The following is a 16,740-nucleotide window of genomic DNA, read 5'->3' as shown; positions in this document are numbered from 1 at the left end:
CGCCAAATTCGGCCTCTTACTTCTAGCATTTCTTATGAACTCCCCCTTACAAATACCACGGAGCACTTTGAAGGGGTTGATGGTGCCAATTCAATTAACAACAATAATCATAGCAATGATATCCCTTGCCAATGGTTGGGAAGTAGATGTGGCCCTGAGAGTCCGGCTCTATTCATTACATGTTGTCCTCCGTTTAGGTGTTTTAACCCTAAAATCGCACTTGGAAAATGCATACAATGATCAAATCTAAACATGGAGCCATGGAGGCTAAAGGGGTGTTTATTATGTACATGTATGCATACTCTAACCCTTCCACAATATCCAATGTATATACTAATTAAATAGGAGTATGATGGTTCATGTTTGTGACTTTGTGTTAGCAAATAAAAGTTGTGTACCCTATAATACTTTTTTAATTATATTTTTTTGTGTTATTTTGAATTTGAATGTTAGATAATATACCCTATAATACTTTATTTATTATATTACTTTGTATTATTTTGAAATTAGAATATTAGATAATATACTAGCCAATATCTAAATCTAAAAAACAAAGGAAGTAAATGAAAATATGTTGACCCGGGAAACACCCAAGCCTAAAAACAGGTTTAATACATGTATTAAAAACGAGAATGTAAATGAGAAATTCCAAGTTTCTGTTACTGATAAACAAAATATGTTATGTTGCACAAATGGTAAAATCGTAAATAAATGTAACTTTTTATTAGGTATAATCACTATTTAAGTTAGTGATTTTGTCTATAATTATAATCATAATTTTAACCCCTTGATTAATAAATTTTGTTTTTCGATATGAGAAATTGAGGCGGGCTCGAAGTAATTTGGGACGAAGGAGTAATAGACAAATAGTCCGTTTTTCCAATGAATTAAAACAAGTACTGTACATTTATGTTTTTCCTCCTCCCCCATTTTCCCTCTCTCTCCTCATTAGCCTCCATTGAAGCTTACTCTAAATCCTCCATTGAAGCGGCTTCTGAGCTTTCTCTCTGATGTAAGTTGTTCTTTTTATCCTCTATTCACAATTTAGATTAAATCGTTTTTTTTGCCATTATAGTCAATTTAGGGTTCTTCTAAACTGAATTGTTGAACTATTGCTCATAATCACTTTAAATTTATAATTGAAACTATTGTTGATATATATTATATTCAATTAGGTTCTTCTAAGGTAGATTGTTGAACAATTGGTTATAATTTAATTACTGTAAGATTATAATGATAAATTTCGTTGCTTGAATTCTGCTATTCATATTTTAAGTGGGAAGAATTTAGTTTGCTAATTGAGTCAAATTTGTTGGATAATGTATTAATGTGTTGCAGAATCCTTTAATGTTAATATGGAACTATGAAAATGTAAATTTACTCCCTGGGCCGAGGGCGGCTGCCACCCGGCTCAGGGACGATTGAGAACAACTAGGGAAATGAAATGTACTTCCTCCGTTTATTTTTAGTTGCAACGAGTTCTCGAGAAATTATATATAGTCTGTTCTTGTAACTTTGGCAGAAAATCTGAGCAAGAATATATATATGTCTTGCAGAGTAAAAGATAATTTGTACAAGTGAGTAATGTTAGTGAGGTGGCCAAGGTTACTTAATCCGACTCAGCTTGCACAGATTATACGACAGCAGAAGAATCCGTTTACTGCTTTAAAGATCTTTAATGAAGCCAAAGTCAAGTATCCCAATTATCGTCACAATGGTGCTGTCTATGCCACCATGATCAATATACTCGGGAGCTCAGGTCGTTTTGATGAAATGAAGGAAGTAATTGAGCAGATGAAAGACGACTCGTGTGAGTGCAAGGATGCAGTCTTTGCAGGTATAGTTAAGACGTATGCAAAAGCTGGATTGCTTGATGATGCTGTTTCTTTATTCAGAAGCCTTCCTCAATTTAATTGTGTGGCTTGGACTTCATCTTTCAATACACTTTTAGAGATTATGGTGAAGGAGTCTAGGCTTGAGGCTTTCTATCGTCTTTTTAAGGAAAATTCTCGTGGTTGGGAAGTTAAGTCTAGGATTGGATCGTTGAATTTGCTAATGGATGCTCTGTGTCAGATTAAACGGTCAGATTTAGCGCTAGAGGTTTTTCAAGAGATGAACTATCATTGTTGTTATCCTAACAGAGAAAGTTATAGGATTCTTATGAAAGGCCTCTGTCAAGATGGCAGGCTATACGAGGCCACTCATTTGTTGTACTCTATGCTTTGGAGGATTTCTCAGAAAGGTTGCGGAGAAGATATAGTAGTATATAGAATTTTGTTAGATAGCCTGTGTGAGAACAAACAGATTAGTGAGGCTTTAGAAATTCTTGGGAAAATTTTGAGAAAGGGCCTCAGAGCTCCCAAGATTCGCACCAAACTCAAAGATCTTAGCCATCTTCGGGATACTGAAGACATAGAGCAGGCTAAGCTTTTGATCAATGAAGCTTTGATTGGAGGTGCCGTCCCTAGCCCAGCTAGTTACACTGCTGTGCTTACCGATCTCTACAATGAAGGTAAAATTTCTGAGGCTAACAAAGTGCTTGATAAAATGCGTGAAAAGGGTTACCGACCATCACTGAGGATATATGAATCAAAGGTAGCAGCATTGTGTATGGCTGGTAGAGTCGATGAAGCTGGTCAGATGATAGAAGAGGAAATGCTGAAGAAGGATTGTGTCCCAAATTCTCTGGTCTATTGCACTGTTGTAAAAGGCTTCTGTGATGAGGGTAAGACAGATTTAGCCATCAGGTATCTGGAAAAGATGGATAGGCAGAAAGGTTGCTCACCGGACCAGGAGACATTCAGTGTTATTGTTAATAGATTGTGTCAAGATGGGAAATTTGTTGAGGCCAGTAAGATTATGGAAAAGATGTTGAGTAAATCTTTTTGGCCTGAGTCGAATACTTTTAGTGCTGTTATCAGAGGTCTTTGTTCAATAGACAGAATGTATGAGGCTGTAATGTGGTTGGAAGAGATGATCAGTCAGGGTAAGATACCTAAGTCTTGTATATGGAGAGTATTAGTAGCTTCAGCTAGTTGTAACACAGAAGAGATTCGTGATTGCGTTGCTTTGCTGGATTATCTGAGAACTTAAATCTTTGTCTTAGTACAACTTTATAAAGTATAGAATTCTTTCAAACGGTCCAATTAATGTAAAACCTGCTGTAGATTGCAATTATACAGGATTTCAGATGGAAATTTACAAAGTCCAAGGAATCACTCATCATTGGCTCAGGTGAGTGTTTTATCAAAAGATATGTGACATCAATTTTCAAATTACATTGAAATGGAAAGGAAACCTAAATTTCTAAATTTTATGTAATAGTGAAAGGGAAATCAATTATCATTAGAAGAACCTCTTCCTCCTCCACTTCGTCCCAGGCTATGGAGAAATGGAGGAAGAGGATGGATGTACAAGCAGGATGCAACTACCCTAAAACCAAATTTGAACTCAAGGGTTGTTTCAACAATGTCAAGTCCACGAAGGAGATGCTGATCGAGTACTTTGGTTGGAGAATGATCACATCGAGGTCTTGATTAATAAGCCAAGATCTGATAACTTGCCTACGGGTGTCAACATCCAGACTGCAACAGGACTTGGACGTGAAGCTGTTATCTATGCATTGGGGGAGGCGCGAGAGGATAAGCTACTGGAACAGCGTAATGAGGAGGAGGATGATGGTGGTGGTGATGATGAGGGTGACCAGGAGGAGGGAGCATAACAGGAGTCCCAACAGCGGATGCCATATGATGAGGAGGCGGGGGTGGTGCTGCAGTAATCGGGTGGCCTATTTGAGTCCCATACATTCCTATACCTGCAGGTGCCATATTTACATTAGGCGGAGGCCTATGCTTATTTGCTGCTACTGCTGCTGTTCCAACTGCAGGAGCTGCAGAAGTATTGTTTTGCTGCCCTGTAATGGGTGCTTGATTCGGCGACAACCCTCCTCCATTAACACTTGTAATGTCATGAATGCTAGATCTTCTTCTATCCCTGTTCATTGAGTTCAGTCTTATAAAATATTTTTGGGCATGGCTAGCTACTTGTGTTGGTGTCCTTGTTATTACAAAGTTCCTAGATATGCTTCGCCAATCGCCTTTGCCGAACTTGTCAAGTCCAAGTAAAAATAACCTGAAAACAGGGGATTTAAACTTGCATTAGTGTATATTTTGAAGTATGATTTAAGAATCAAATATACATATAAACATTCGAATTTTTTAAGAAAAATGATTTTTAATTGAAAAGCAATCTTTATCTCTATTATTGTAAGAAAATAGGCAGAACTTTTCTTTCTCTCTTTACCATTACTAACTCACTAAGCCTACCATTGACACTGCTGGCCAAAAGAATGAAGCACAGAAAACGACTTACGAATACAATCACCTATTGCCCTTGTTTTACGACGGATTTCCAGTTTATCACCTTGATATATTATTAGCCTATTAAAAGGTATTATCGATACATAAAAAAGAGATAAACTTCAAGTCCCTCCTAATCATACAATAAGCTCTTGCAACTGTCAAACAAAGCATTCAGATCTAAGCAACCAAGGTCCAAACTATACCAATTAGTCACCCAACATACAAGAAAACCATAATTTGAGTTTAAGTCAATCGCATTTTAAGAGTATAAACACTTATACAAGGTTTAAATTATGTAGTTAAGGGTCGCTTTTAGAATAAAACTTTGGGTAGTTTTTGATAAAAAATCCTTAAAAAGAGAGCGAAAAAAAGGGAAAATAAAGGGTCATACACATAGTTATTAATAGTACATTAATTAATACATACCTATGCTCTTCTTCAGTCCAAGGGATGCCCTTTTTTCGTTCTTGTTCCAACTTAGAGTTAGCTTTTGTGGTATTGTTTCCCATTGAGGAAGGCCCGAAAGCCGAATACCCGTTACCTTGATTCGAGTTTCCTCTTTGGTCCTTGTTAAAAGAAGGGTGATGATCATCCTTAGTTGTAGAAGTTGATAATGTAGTAGTATCCTCACTTCCATAATTAGGAAGTGGTACTTTACCTGCCTCAATAGCACCTACATCCTCTACTAGGAACTCATAGTGTTGCTTAATCTCTTCAATTGTTTTAGTTGGAACCATTGAGGCGACCTTATCCCATTCCTCATTCGATTCGTCGATAGAATGTGTTGCAATCGCGTTCTCAAACGCCTTCTCCTCCTCCCTAGTCCATGACACTAAATTCGGCATTGTCTAAAAACTAAGTAACTAATATGATTTTTCGAGTACGATTTTTCGAGTATTTTATTTTTGTTGTAATGGGTCTAGCTAGTTTAAGACTAGTGCAATAATGGAAGAGGGGTGTATTGTATCATTGAGATAAAGAAAACAATAAGATTTTCATAAGGGAAAAAAACAGGATAAGAAAGTGAGGTGAGCATCAAACCAACAATAAGATGGATGGGGGGACCTAAAATAATAAGGGAGGGTTGAAAAGCATATGGTGCGAATTTTGTAAGGTTGTTACCAATTTACAAATGTGTACAAAAAAGTGATGTACACCCTTTGGGTTTTCTGATTGGTTGCCAAGTTTTTCAGTCATGAAATTATGGGAATTGGTGGGGACACTTTCTCAACACTCAGTTGGAGAATCTATGGGACAGTCATTGTGTCATCACCATTCAATTTTTTTGCATCGGTTAGTGTCATAGTCATGGACATGGTCATTTTTTTCATAACACTCACTCCGCTTGGTGGCACTAGAGGTGTCAATTCGAGTCATCAGTTAGTTGGATCAATGAAGTTGAGTCATGGCGAATTTGTGTTACAACATGTTTTGTATGTGGCTGGTCACATCGTGTGACCAACTAACACACGAGTAACTCTAACCGATCGAATAACCTCTAACGAAGTAACCCCTGATCAAATAACCCTGATGATTCTTTCTAAAAAAGTATATATAGCTGGCCGCATAGTGTGGCCAGCCACATATGAATGTTTGTGCTATGCAAATTGCTAAGTTAATATACCCATGCTCAAATGCTACATCGCATTGGATCTGTTGTTTGGGCTGGATTAGATTTTGGCACTCCAACTTTGTTATAATACTACCTCCGTTTCGTATTAGTTGCAACTTTGGAATATTTTATATCTCACAAATAATACCCCAAAGTTGCAACTAATAAGAAACGGAGGTAGTATCTTTTTTAGGATCTTATTAAAGGGTGTTATTAGTTGTAATTAAAGGTCAGTGCATAGTTTTGTCTAAAACCTCTGGAAGTTAGGTAAAATTGTGAGATTGAGACTAGTCTAGAAATGACTTTTCAAGCTTAGTATAAGCCCAAATCTTGAATATTATGCCTAAATTATAGTTAGGCCCATGTCATAAAACACTAATCTTGGTCTATTAATTTTGGATAGAGTCATGTTGGGTCAATGTATTCTTGAATACGGGTTCAAGTTGGTTGTTTATCTCAATCTTCAGGTTGAAGTTGATTTTAAATCGGGTCATATAAAATTAGAATTGAGTGATGGGTTTAGGATATTTCAATTTTAATTGGGTGGATGTAATCAAATTGTGTCATTCTTAGGTTGATTCATGTTCAAATCAAAACCTTCGAAGGTTAGGTAAATTTTGCCATAAATTATGCTGTACTTGTTACTCATCATGTTTGGATTTGGTTAACTAAATAGTTTTTATATTATTTAGAGTTTATGTTTTATTCAAATAATCCAATATAGTTGTCTTATGTGTTTTGTCAAGTTGGTTTGATATTTTGATTAAATCAGGTTAGCTTTGGCTTAGCTTCCAATTTGTTCATTTAGTTTTTTTTTTTTTGTTGAAACAATTTTGTTCATGTGAAACTAAATTATCAATTATAAGTTATGATTGTTAATGAAACATGCGTAGTATGTATGATTAAAAATTTACATATGCTCATGTAATTTCAAAATTTAGTCAAGTAAAAAACAAGTCAGGTTAAACTCAAGTTGGGTTAATAATAAGTTGAAATTATTTGAATTGGGTAAATAACATGATGTAAATCAAATGGTAGTCTCCTTCAATGATGTAATCATTTATGAGTATATACTTGTGTATATTGTATTATTTGTATATGCTGTTTTCTTAGGATATTATCCATTTTGAGATATTTCAAATGCTTTTACAATCACCTTATATTTAATTTGCTTAATTAAAACAAAAGATTCACATTGGCTTTTATCTTTATTTCTTATCCACTTTGCTCAATCTTGTCAAAATTCAACTGTAGAAAACATGATAAAAATGAGGGTCTCTACATGAAAGTATTCCCTACCACTTAAATGAACTAAGAATACACATGGCCAAATGAATACATGCAAGTAATCTTAGAAAAATAGACTTGTGATCTTGTTTCATCGTTCACTTGACTACCCCACTTCCATTGGCTAGAAAAATGAGCAATATTACACGTATTATATTCTCTTGATTTTTACTTATTATTTAAACTCATCTAATTTATGAGGATTCGATTATATATTAATAGAGAGATCTCTTATCTTCCAGGCGCATGACTTGGGATCGAATCCTCATGTAAGAGGATTGGTTTCCTCCTCCTTCCAGCCCTCAATCAAAGTAATGTTCATATAGCTATGAGTAAATCAAATCAAATCAAACTATCAACGTAATAATAAACTTAAGGAAGAACGAGCATTGAACTAAATAAAAAATGTCTTTTTTTAGCGCTAGTAACACTAGTGGACGTTATGGTTATAAGCAATATCTTCAATTCAAATAGACACACGTAACGTATGTACTGTTTATTTTGCCAAACCAATTGTCTACTTTTGTCCCATACATTATACATACTCTACTTTTCTTTCACTCAACATCCATCAATGTAAGGGGTAAAAGAAAAAGGGTTTGACACAAATTATGCAATCATACAATATAATTTCCCATAGATTCAAATTCAAGGGTAACTTATTCTAAGATATATGGAAAAATTTTAGCTAACTTCTCAAAATTGTACGAAGTAACAACTTATAATTAAATTTTAAAGTCTGCCAACAAGAAAAGTACGAATAGAACAAAGTAACAACTAATAATTCCGAACAATGATCATACAAAATAACTTAAATTAATTTATGCCGGCTTTAGCTTACTTACACGCAAATAGTTAACTTCATGCTTCCAATAAAAACCACCCAACTCATAGAATGGGCAATAATTTTAATTAGTTCAATTAGTTACCACTACTATCCAGATGCATGTCCAACATGCATGAAAAAAATAAGCAAGGATTCTAAATTTAGGTTATTGCTTACATAATCAAAACATCTAATTTGGGTGATTAGTAATAGAGTGTTCAATTGTCCAACAAATTGGTATAGCTTCTACTTCATGCTAAGCAAACCTACCATAACTTGCATTATATTGAGTGTACATATTATAAACTATATATAATCATCATATGAAGAAATAAAACTTCAACAAGCTAAAGAAAAAAGAAACTTGTTTTTTTTTCACATATTGTTGAACTTGTTTAAGACTTGGTCGTCAATTTTAGTCATGAAGGAAAATAATGGGAAAAGAATGGCAGTGTTGGTAGGGTGCAACTATCCGAACATGGAGTATGAGTTGCAAGGTTGCATCAACGATGTAATCGCCATGAAACGCATGCTTATTAAGAGGTTTGGGTTCGATGAGAAGGATATCGAGCTACTAAGTGATGAAGAAGGCTCTTCGGTCTTGCCTACGGGTGCTAACATAAAGAAGGCACTCAGAAACATGGTTGATCGCGCTATGGAGGGTGATGTGCTCTACTTCCATTATAGTGGCCATGGGACGTTGGTCCCTTCCTTGAAGCAAAATGAGCCTCGTAGAAAGGATGAAGCTATTGTGCCTTGTGATTTCAATCTCATCACAGGTTAGTCAATTTTGCATCATGCATACATGCTCATAATCTAATTGTCTCGTTATTATATGAAGTTTAACATAGTATATTACTAGTCACGTATTTTGGAATGTTCGTAAAATCTTGTCATATCTCCTTTACTTAATTAAATAGATAGTGGACAAAGAACAAGGAGAGGTCGAGACTGCTATTATATAATCATTTTAAATTCTTAAAACACGCTATGTGACAATTAATTTCAAATAAAATTGTAAAATTAAAACATTGTTATGAAATATATAGAAATTAGAGGATTATGAGAAGGAGGTAATAAGAGAAGTATTACTTCTTTTATGTATTACTCTTGGTAATATTTTGTGTGTCATACAAGTGAAATTACATGGCTATTTATAGTAGTAAAAACCACTATTACATTGTGGGCTATAACCTTAGAGGGTGGCAATTAGGGTTGGCTACTACATTAAATGTAATGAAGAAATTGGAGTGTGGACATTCACACCTTGACTAAATTAATTAACTCTTAACACTCCCCCTTGAATGTCCATACAGAATAGGGTATATGTTGCCTCGTTAAAACCTTGCTAGGTAAAACCCTTTAGGATAAAAGCCATAGCTAAGGGAAAAGAGTACAACAATATATTACTATATGCTTTAGTGTACCGCCTCATTAAAAACCTTGTCAGGAAAAACCCATTGGGATAAAAACCTGATCGAAGGGAAAAAGAGTGCAGTGCATATAATGCTCCCCCTGATTTTAACATAGTTTATGAAGACGACGCATCCCAATCTTGTGGACCAACCGCTCAACACTCTTCGAAGGTAGGGACTTTGTAAACAAGATTATCAGATGATTGGATCTGTTGGACATTTATCTTCCCTTCCTTCTGCAAATCGTGTGTAAAGAACAGTTTTGGGGATATATGTTTAGTCCTATCACCTTTAATATATCCTTCAGTTACTTGTGCGATACATGCAGTATTATCTTCATAAATGATGGTTGGACTTTCAGTTACTTCTTTCATCCCACATTCTTCTTGGATATTGCCGATCATTGACCTTAGCCATACACACTCACGTCCTGCTTCATAAAGGGCAATCAACTCAGCATGATTTGATGATGTCGCAGTTAAGGTTTGCTTTGTTGATTTCCAAGAAATTGCAGTTCCACCATAGGTGAACAGATATCCAGTTTGTGACTTGGCGTTTTGTGGGTCTGATAGATATCCAGCATCTGCATATCCGATGAGGGTGGCATCTTGCCTTGATTGATAAAACAAACCAAGATCTTTTGTTCCTCGTAGATATCGTAGTAAGTGTCTTACTCCTTTCCAGTGTCTCTTCGTTGGTGCGTTGCTAAACCTGGCTAACAAATTCACAGAAAAAGCTATGTCTGGTCTAGTATTGTTAGCTAGATACATTAGAGCCCCAATTGCACTTAGATATGGTACTTCAGGACCAAGGACATCCTCGTTTTCCTCTCGAGGTCTAAATGGATCATATTTCATAGTCAAAGACCGAACAATCATTGGGGTGTTTGTTGGGGTCGCTTTGTCCATGAAAAAAACGTTTTAACACTCTTTCGGTGTAGTTAGACTGATGGACGAAAATACCATTATTTAAGTGCTCAATTTGCAATCCAAGGCAAAATTTAGTTTGTCCAAGGTCTTTCATCTCAAATTCTTTCATCAAGTATTTTGCAGTTCTTTCAAGTTCATTTGGGGTTCCAATGATATTCAAGTCATCAACATAAACTGCAACAATTGCAAACCCTGATTGTGATCTCTTAATGAAAACACAAGGACTGATTTGATTATTCTTGAACCCTTCTTTCATAAGGTATTCACTAAGACGATTATACCACATCCTCCCAGACTGTTTCAATCCATAAAGTGACCTTTTTAATTTTATGGAAAGTAAATGTCTAGGCTTGTGGTTTTTTGGTAATTTTAGTCCATCTGGGACTTTCATATAAATATCTGTATCGAGTGACCCATATAAATATGCGGTTACTACATCCATTAATCGCATCTTTAGTCCTTCTGAGACTGTCAAGCTTACCAGAAATCTTAACGTAGTTGCATCAACTACGGGAGAATATGTCTCCTCATAATCAATCCCTGGAATTTGAGAAAAACCTTGGGCTACAAGTCTTGCCTTGTATCTTACAATTTCATTTTTCTCATTTCGTTTTCTCACAAATACCCACTTGTATCCAACTGGCTTTACACCTTCTGGTGTAAGGGTTATTTTTCCAAACACTTCTCGTTTTTCGAGTGACTTTAACTCTGTCTGCATTGCCTCTTTCCATTTTGGCCAATCATGCCTGCAACGACATTCTTCCACTGTTCTTGGTTCACTATCATTTTCGTCAGATGCCATTTCAATTGCAATGGAATATGCAAATATTTCATTTACGATAACATCATTTCTATTCCAATAATTCCTGGTAGAAACAAAATTTATTGAAGTTTCATTGTTATCGATGTTATGGTCATCTTGTTCATCCCCTTTCGGATTATCATCTTTTTTTCTATTCTTATCTGTACTTTGTCTTTCTTGACCTTCTGTAAGGGGAATATTGTCGATCTCATCAGGTCTTTTTAATTTTCTTGGTTTAGAGTCTTTTGAACCAAGTGGTCTTCCACGCTTTCGGCGTGCTAGAGATTCATTTTCAATGATCTTATCACCAGAAGGAATTTCAATTCGTGCAGGGGCATTTTCAGCTGGTATATGTGATTTTGTCACTTTCTTTGCATCTATAAATGCATCAGGCAGCTGATTTGCAATGCTTTGTAAATGAACAATTTTCTAAACTTCTTGTTCACACATATTTGTTCGTGGATCAAACATTGACAATTGTGTTGCATTCCAAATGATTTCTATTTCTTTCTTTCGTGGGTCCACTTTCTCTCCCCCTAAGGCTGGGAATACTGTCTCATTGAAATGACAGTCGGCAAATCTGGCCGTAAATAAATCACCGGTCATTGGTTCAAGAAATTTAATTATGGAGGGTGATTCAAACCCAACATAAATTCCCAGCCTTCTTTGTGGACCCATCTTTGTTCGTTGGGGTGGAGCAATAGGAACATACACCGCACAACCAAAAATTTTTAGATGTGAGACATTAGGTTCTCGACCAAAAACTAATTGTAGTGGTGAGAACTTATGATAAGCAGTTGGTCTCAACCTAATTAGAGTTGCCGCATATATTATGGCATGACCCCAAGCAGATGAAGGCAATTTTGATCTCATCAATAATGGCCTTGCAATCAATTGTAGTCTCTTAATTAATGACTCAGCAAGTCCATTTTGTGTATGAACATGAGCTACTGGATGTTCTACAACAATTCCAATCGACATACAATAATCATTAAATGTTTGGGATGTAAATTCCCCAGCATTGTCAAGCCTTATTCTTTTTATTGTATGGTCTGGAAATTGTGCTCTTAGTTTAATAATTTGAGCAAGGAGTTTTGCAAAAGCAACATTTCTACTGGATAAGAGACTTACATGTGACCATCGAGTTGAGGCATCAATTAATACCATAAAATATCGGAATGGTCCACATGCAGGATTAATTGGTCCACAAATGTCTCCTTGAATCCTCTCTAAAAATGTTGGAGATTCAGTAGCAATTTTGTTCATAGATGGTCTTATTATTAATTTGCCAAGTGAACATGCAGAGCATGTTAATTCATCTGATCGAGGGATTTTAACATTCCTAATTGAATGTCCTACTGAATTTGCTATAATCTTGTGCATCATTCCTGTACCAGGATGACCCAAACGATCATGCCATAAATTTAGCAGATTCTTATTATCTAACTTCTGGTTAGATATCGAATTTATTTCAACTGGTCGTATATCTATATGATATAACCCTGAAGAATATGCTGGCAATTTCTCATACACATGTTTCTTGCCATGTTTTTCTGCCGTGAGGCATAAATATTCCTTTTGATCCACTATCATTGTTTCTAAATGAAAACCATTTTGACGCACATCTTTAAAACTTATAAGATTTCTTCGAGATTTACTCGAATATAAAGCGTCAATAATGATTAATTTTGTTCCATTTGGGAGTATTATGCAAGCTTTTCCAGAACCTTCTATTAGCTTGGCTGACCCAGAAATGGTATTAACATTTGCTTGAAATAATTTTAACTTTAAAAAATATTTTCTATCCTTCAGAATAGTGTGTGTTGTTCCACTGTCCAAAAGGCATTGAAATTTGGAACCAACTTCGGGCAGATCCATATCTTCATAAAATAATAAGTATAAGATTAGTTTAAGATAATTTAACTGGACTTACTTTATTAATGATGAAAAATTAAGAGTACATAACTTGAACATGAAAAAAAAAAACATACAAGAAAAGTACATAATGAAAACATAATACATATCATAGTAATTGATGAATTATCTAAACATGATTATTCTCTCCAAAGATATATTCACCACCAGCTTCACCATTGTCTATGTGGAAATCAGACACATCAAGGCTAATTCCAGGGACATTTTCTTCATTAACATAATTTGTTTCGGCATGTTTTTCTTTCCCTTTAATGGAAGCCTGGTATAGTTCTACCAGATGTTTGGCCGTACGACAAGTACGTCCCCAATGTCCAGTGATGCCACATCTATAACATGTGTCTTTTCCTTTTGTGGTGGCTTGATTTTTGTTTCCTTGTTGATGCCCCCTTTGAGTGTTGTTTCTAGGGGGAAATTGGCCTCTACCACGGCCATAACCACGTCCACGGCCACGTCCGCGGAAATTTCCACGACCTCTGCCACGATTATTATATTTTCCACGTCCACCTCTATGAGCAACATTTGTCTCGGGTGGATTTGAGCTTTCTACAGCATTTGTTTCATTGAATGCTTGAGACCCAGTTGGTCTTAGGTTGTGATTCTTCAACAGAAGATCATTATTCTTTTCAGCAACCAATAATGTAGAAATAAGCTCAGAATATTTTGCAAAGCCTCTTTCACGGTATTGCTGTTGCAATACAATGTTGTTAGCATGGAATGTAGAGAGTGTTTTCTCTATCATTTGCACTTCAGTGACTGGTTGATCACAATATCTCAATATTGATACGATTTTATATAGTGATGAATTATAATCACTGACAGATTTAAAGTCCTGAAATCTCAGGTTTGTCCACTCAAATTGTGCTGAAGGAAGGAGTACCCTTTTATGGTGGTCATATCTTCCTTTCAGGCTATCCCATAGTTCTCTGGGATTTTCCACCATTAAATACTCAGTTTTCAAACTGTTATGTAAATGATGCCTTAAGAGAACTATAGCTTTTGCTTTCTCTTGATCAGTTGGAACTTTAACTTGAGCAGGGGCATCTTTTTCGTTTCCTGGGATGGTAATTTCTTTGATTGTATGTTCCAATCCCTGAGCCTTCAAATTCATTTGGGCATCAACTGTCCATTCAAGATAATTATGTCCAGACAAGTCTAATACGTCAAATTGTCTTTTCATCAAGTCTCCCATTTTAACTACAATCAAATAGGTAATTATTATTAAGCCAATTAAGCAAGTGATAATTAAAGTAATCAATTTGTAATCATAATAATAATCCATTTAAAACATATTTGCTTCTCCCCCTTGGGTTATTATTATGATGTACATAAAGTTAAGCTAAAATTAAACATGATAATTACGTTAGTAACGACAACAACAATAATAACAATAACAATGATAATAATAACAATAACAATAAATACTACTACTATTACTACATCACCGACAACGACAACAACAATAATAATAATAATAATAATAATAATAATAATAATATTAATGACATACATTAATGATAAGACAAAAGAAACATTTATTATAACAAAATGCACTTATAATCTACCTAGAAGACAAAAAAACTTGAAGTACTACGGAGATTACATGCATGAATTCCCTTTGTCGAAAAACCGAGCGCTACTTATGTAAAATGATGAAAATCATCATTGCCATTAATAAAACTACTAGGGCCATAATTAAAACTAAATATAGTTTTAATTTCCTTAAATCTTCTTCAAAGGTAAAGGGGTGTGGTGGTTGTCGGTTGTCGACGGGGAACATGGTGTGTGACCGGTGTAGATGGAGGAAGAAGAAGAGGAGATAATTTGGGTAAAGTTTAAGGGGGGGATAAGGTTTGTATGGTGAAATAAGGGGGTGTAATCCGCCTTTTATAGGGGGGTAAATTATCCGTTTCAGCTTTACACTACTGTAAAAATATCATACAATGTTCTAGTAGACTGGTAAAATAATCGTAATCAAACTATTAATATTTACAAACGTAAATAAGTATCACACTGGGATGCAAGCCGTAGTGGTCCGAGAACCCTAATCTATTCGTGAGGTCAAGGGTTCGAAAACTGAAAGAAACATAAAAGTGTGTAATCTAAAAATTAAATAAATATAAAGGCTGCATCATTTTTTTTTCATTTTAGTAATTATGCACAAGTAAGTAAGTATAAACATGATTTGTGTGACCATGAAATTTACTCTATTAACATGCATACAACAAATATTTCCACATGCAAAAGTAATTATATATTACTTTCTATAACCATGCATGAGAGTTACCAAACTAAGTATCATAAATAAGGTATGTATTGATATCCTCATTTTTAATCAACATGGCTAATTATGTGGAGTAATTTTGTGGAGAAATATATTGTGAGTTTCTGGTATAGAGGATCCCATATGGGCAACTATAGAGCATACTCCTCAAAATATATTTTGTGAAAGAAATTGAATCTTTGTAAAAATTGGATAATCGGTATAAGTATACCTGATTGAAGATGGTGCTGATAACGTGTTATGAAATATATAGAAATTAGAGGATTATGAGAAGGAGGTAATAAGAGAAGTATTACTTCTTTTATGTATTACTCTTGGTAATATTTTGTGTGTCATACAAGTGAAATTACATGGCTATTTATAGTAGTAAAAACCACTATTACATTGTGGGCTATAACCTTAGAGGGTGGCAATTAGGGTTGGCTACTACATTAAATGTAATGAAGAAATTGGAGTGTGGACATTCACACCTTGACTAAATTAATTAACTCTTAACAAACATGTTTTTGTAGACATGGATTTCAGGCAACTAGTAAATAAGTTACCTCCTAAGGCCAGCTTCACAATTCTCTCAGACTCATGCCACAGTGGAGGCCTAATAGACCAAGAGAAGGAGCAAATTGGGCCGACAATGATGGCATCAAAGGGTGAAGCCCGATGTTCACGGCCCAAGTTCATCCCATGTGACCAAGTCCTCCAAAAGCTCAAACAACTCACATAACATTGGCAGACACTTGAAGGAACACTTCAAAGACCAAGCTAGCCTTAGCTTCTGCCTTAATGAACTTGATCAAGATCAACTAAGCCTCAAACGAGCAACCAAGGGCGACTGCGGAATTTTACTAAGCGGGTGCCAGTCTAATGAGACTTCAGCAGATGTGAGCTTGGAGGAAGGCGAAGATGGAGAGGCCCATGGCGCATTCAGCAATGCAGTTCAGAAAGTTCTGATGCAGAATTCGGGACGGCTTAGCAATAAAGAGGTTGTTATAATGGCTAGGAAAGTGTTACAAGAACAATTGTATAAACAACATCCTTGTTTGTACTGCAGTGATGAGAATGCTGATGCTACTTTCCTGCTGCAATCATAGATCATAGCAAGTCTAAGACAATCATGTCATAAAATTATATATATATAAGCTCATCATTTAACTAGAAGATTACGATTTGCAAATAATTAGTACTCGTATAGTCGTATGTCAATAATTATTGTACAAATTTGTTTGTTATTTACAATAATATGTACTTTTTATGTTAAAATTCATTGCTCCTCTGATCCTGTCAATCATGCTAAT

General features: G+C 35.3%; 1 protein-coding gene and 2 pseudogenes across 2 annotated transcripts; 2 read left to right on the top strand and 1 right to left on the bottom strand.

Moving 5' to 3' along the window:
* Positions 1 to 881: 881 nt before the first annotated feature.
* Positions 882 to 3,990, top strand: LOC145608280 (pentatricopeptide repeat-containing protein At1g05600 pseudogene; annotated as a pseudogene). The gene is made up of 3 exons (XR_014105775.1): positions 882 to 1,012; positions 1,557 to 3,234; positions 3,325 to 3,990. The product of XR_014105775.1 is annotated as a pentatricopeptide repeat-containing protein At1g05600 pseudogene (transcript).
* LOC145608281 (transcription factor SRM1-like) lies at positions 3,207 to 5,399 on the bottom strand. Its single transcript, XM_081663891.1, has 2 exons — positions 4,788 to 5,399; positions 3,207 to 4,131 (listed from the first exon to the last, which is right to left on the bottom strand). Exons 1-2 carry the CDS (start codon positions 5,204 to 5,206, stop codon positions 3,612 to 3,614), a joined length of 939 nt encoding a protein of 312 aa, XP_081520017.1. The 5' UTR covers positions 5,207 to 5,399; the 3' UTR covers positions 3,207 to 3,611.
* A 3,108-nt stretch (positions 5,400 to 8,507) lies between these two features.
* LOC145609543 (metacaspase-9 pseudogene) lies at positions 8,508 to 16,536 on the top strand (annotated as a pseudogene).
* Positions 16,537 to 16,740: the final 204 nt, after the last annotated feature.

The sequence above is a fragment of the Chenopodium album genome, chromosome 23, assembly GCF_948465745.1.
Source record: "Chenopodium album chromosome 23, dcCheAlbu1.1, whole genome shotgun sequence".
NCBI classification, from domain to species: Eukaryota; Viridiplantae; Streptophyta; class Magnoliopsida; order Caryophyllales; family Amaranthaceae; genus Chenopodium; species Chenopodium album.
This window is presented reverse-complemented; position numbering and strand designations above follow the sequence as displayed.

Excerpts from the sequence above, each read along its gene's own strand:
- LOC145608281 (XM_081663891.1), bottom strand. The coding sequence starts at position 5,206 with ATGCCGAATTTAGTGTCATGGACTAGGGAGGAGGAGAAGGCGTTTGAG. Across the intron at positions 4,132-4,787 it reads TGGACTGAAGAAGAGCATAG|GTTATTTTTACTTGGACTTG; the intron begins GTATGTATTAAT and ends CCCTGTTTTCAG.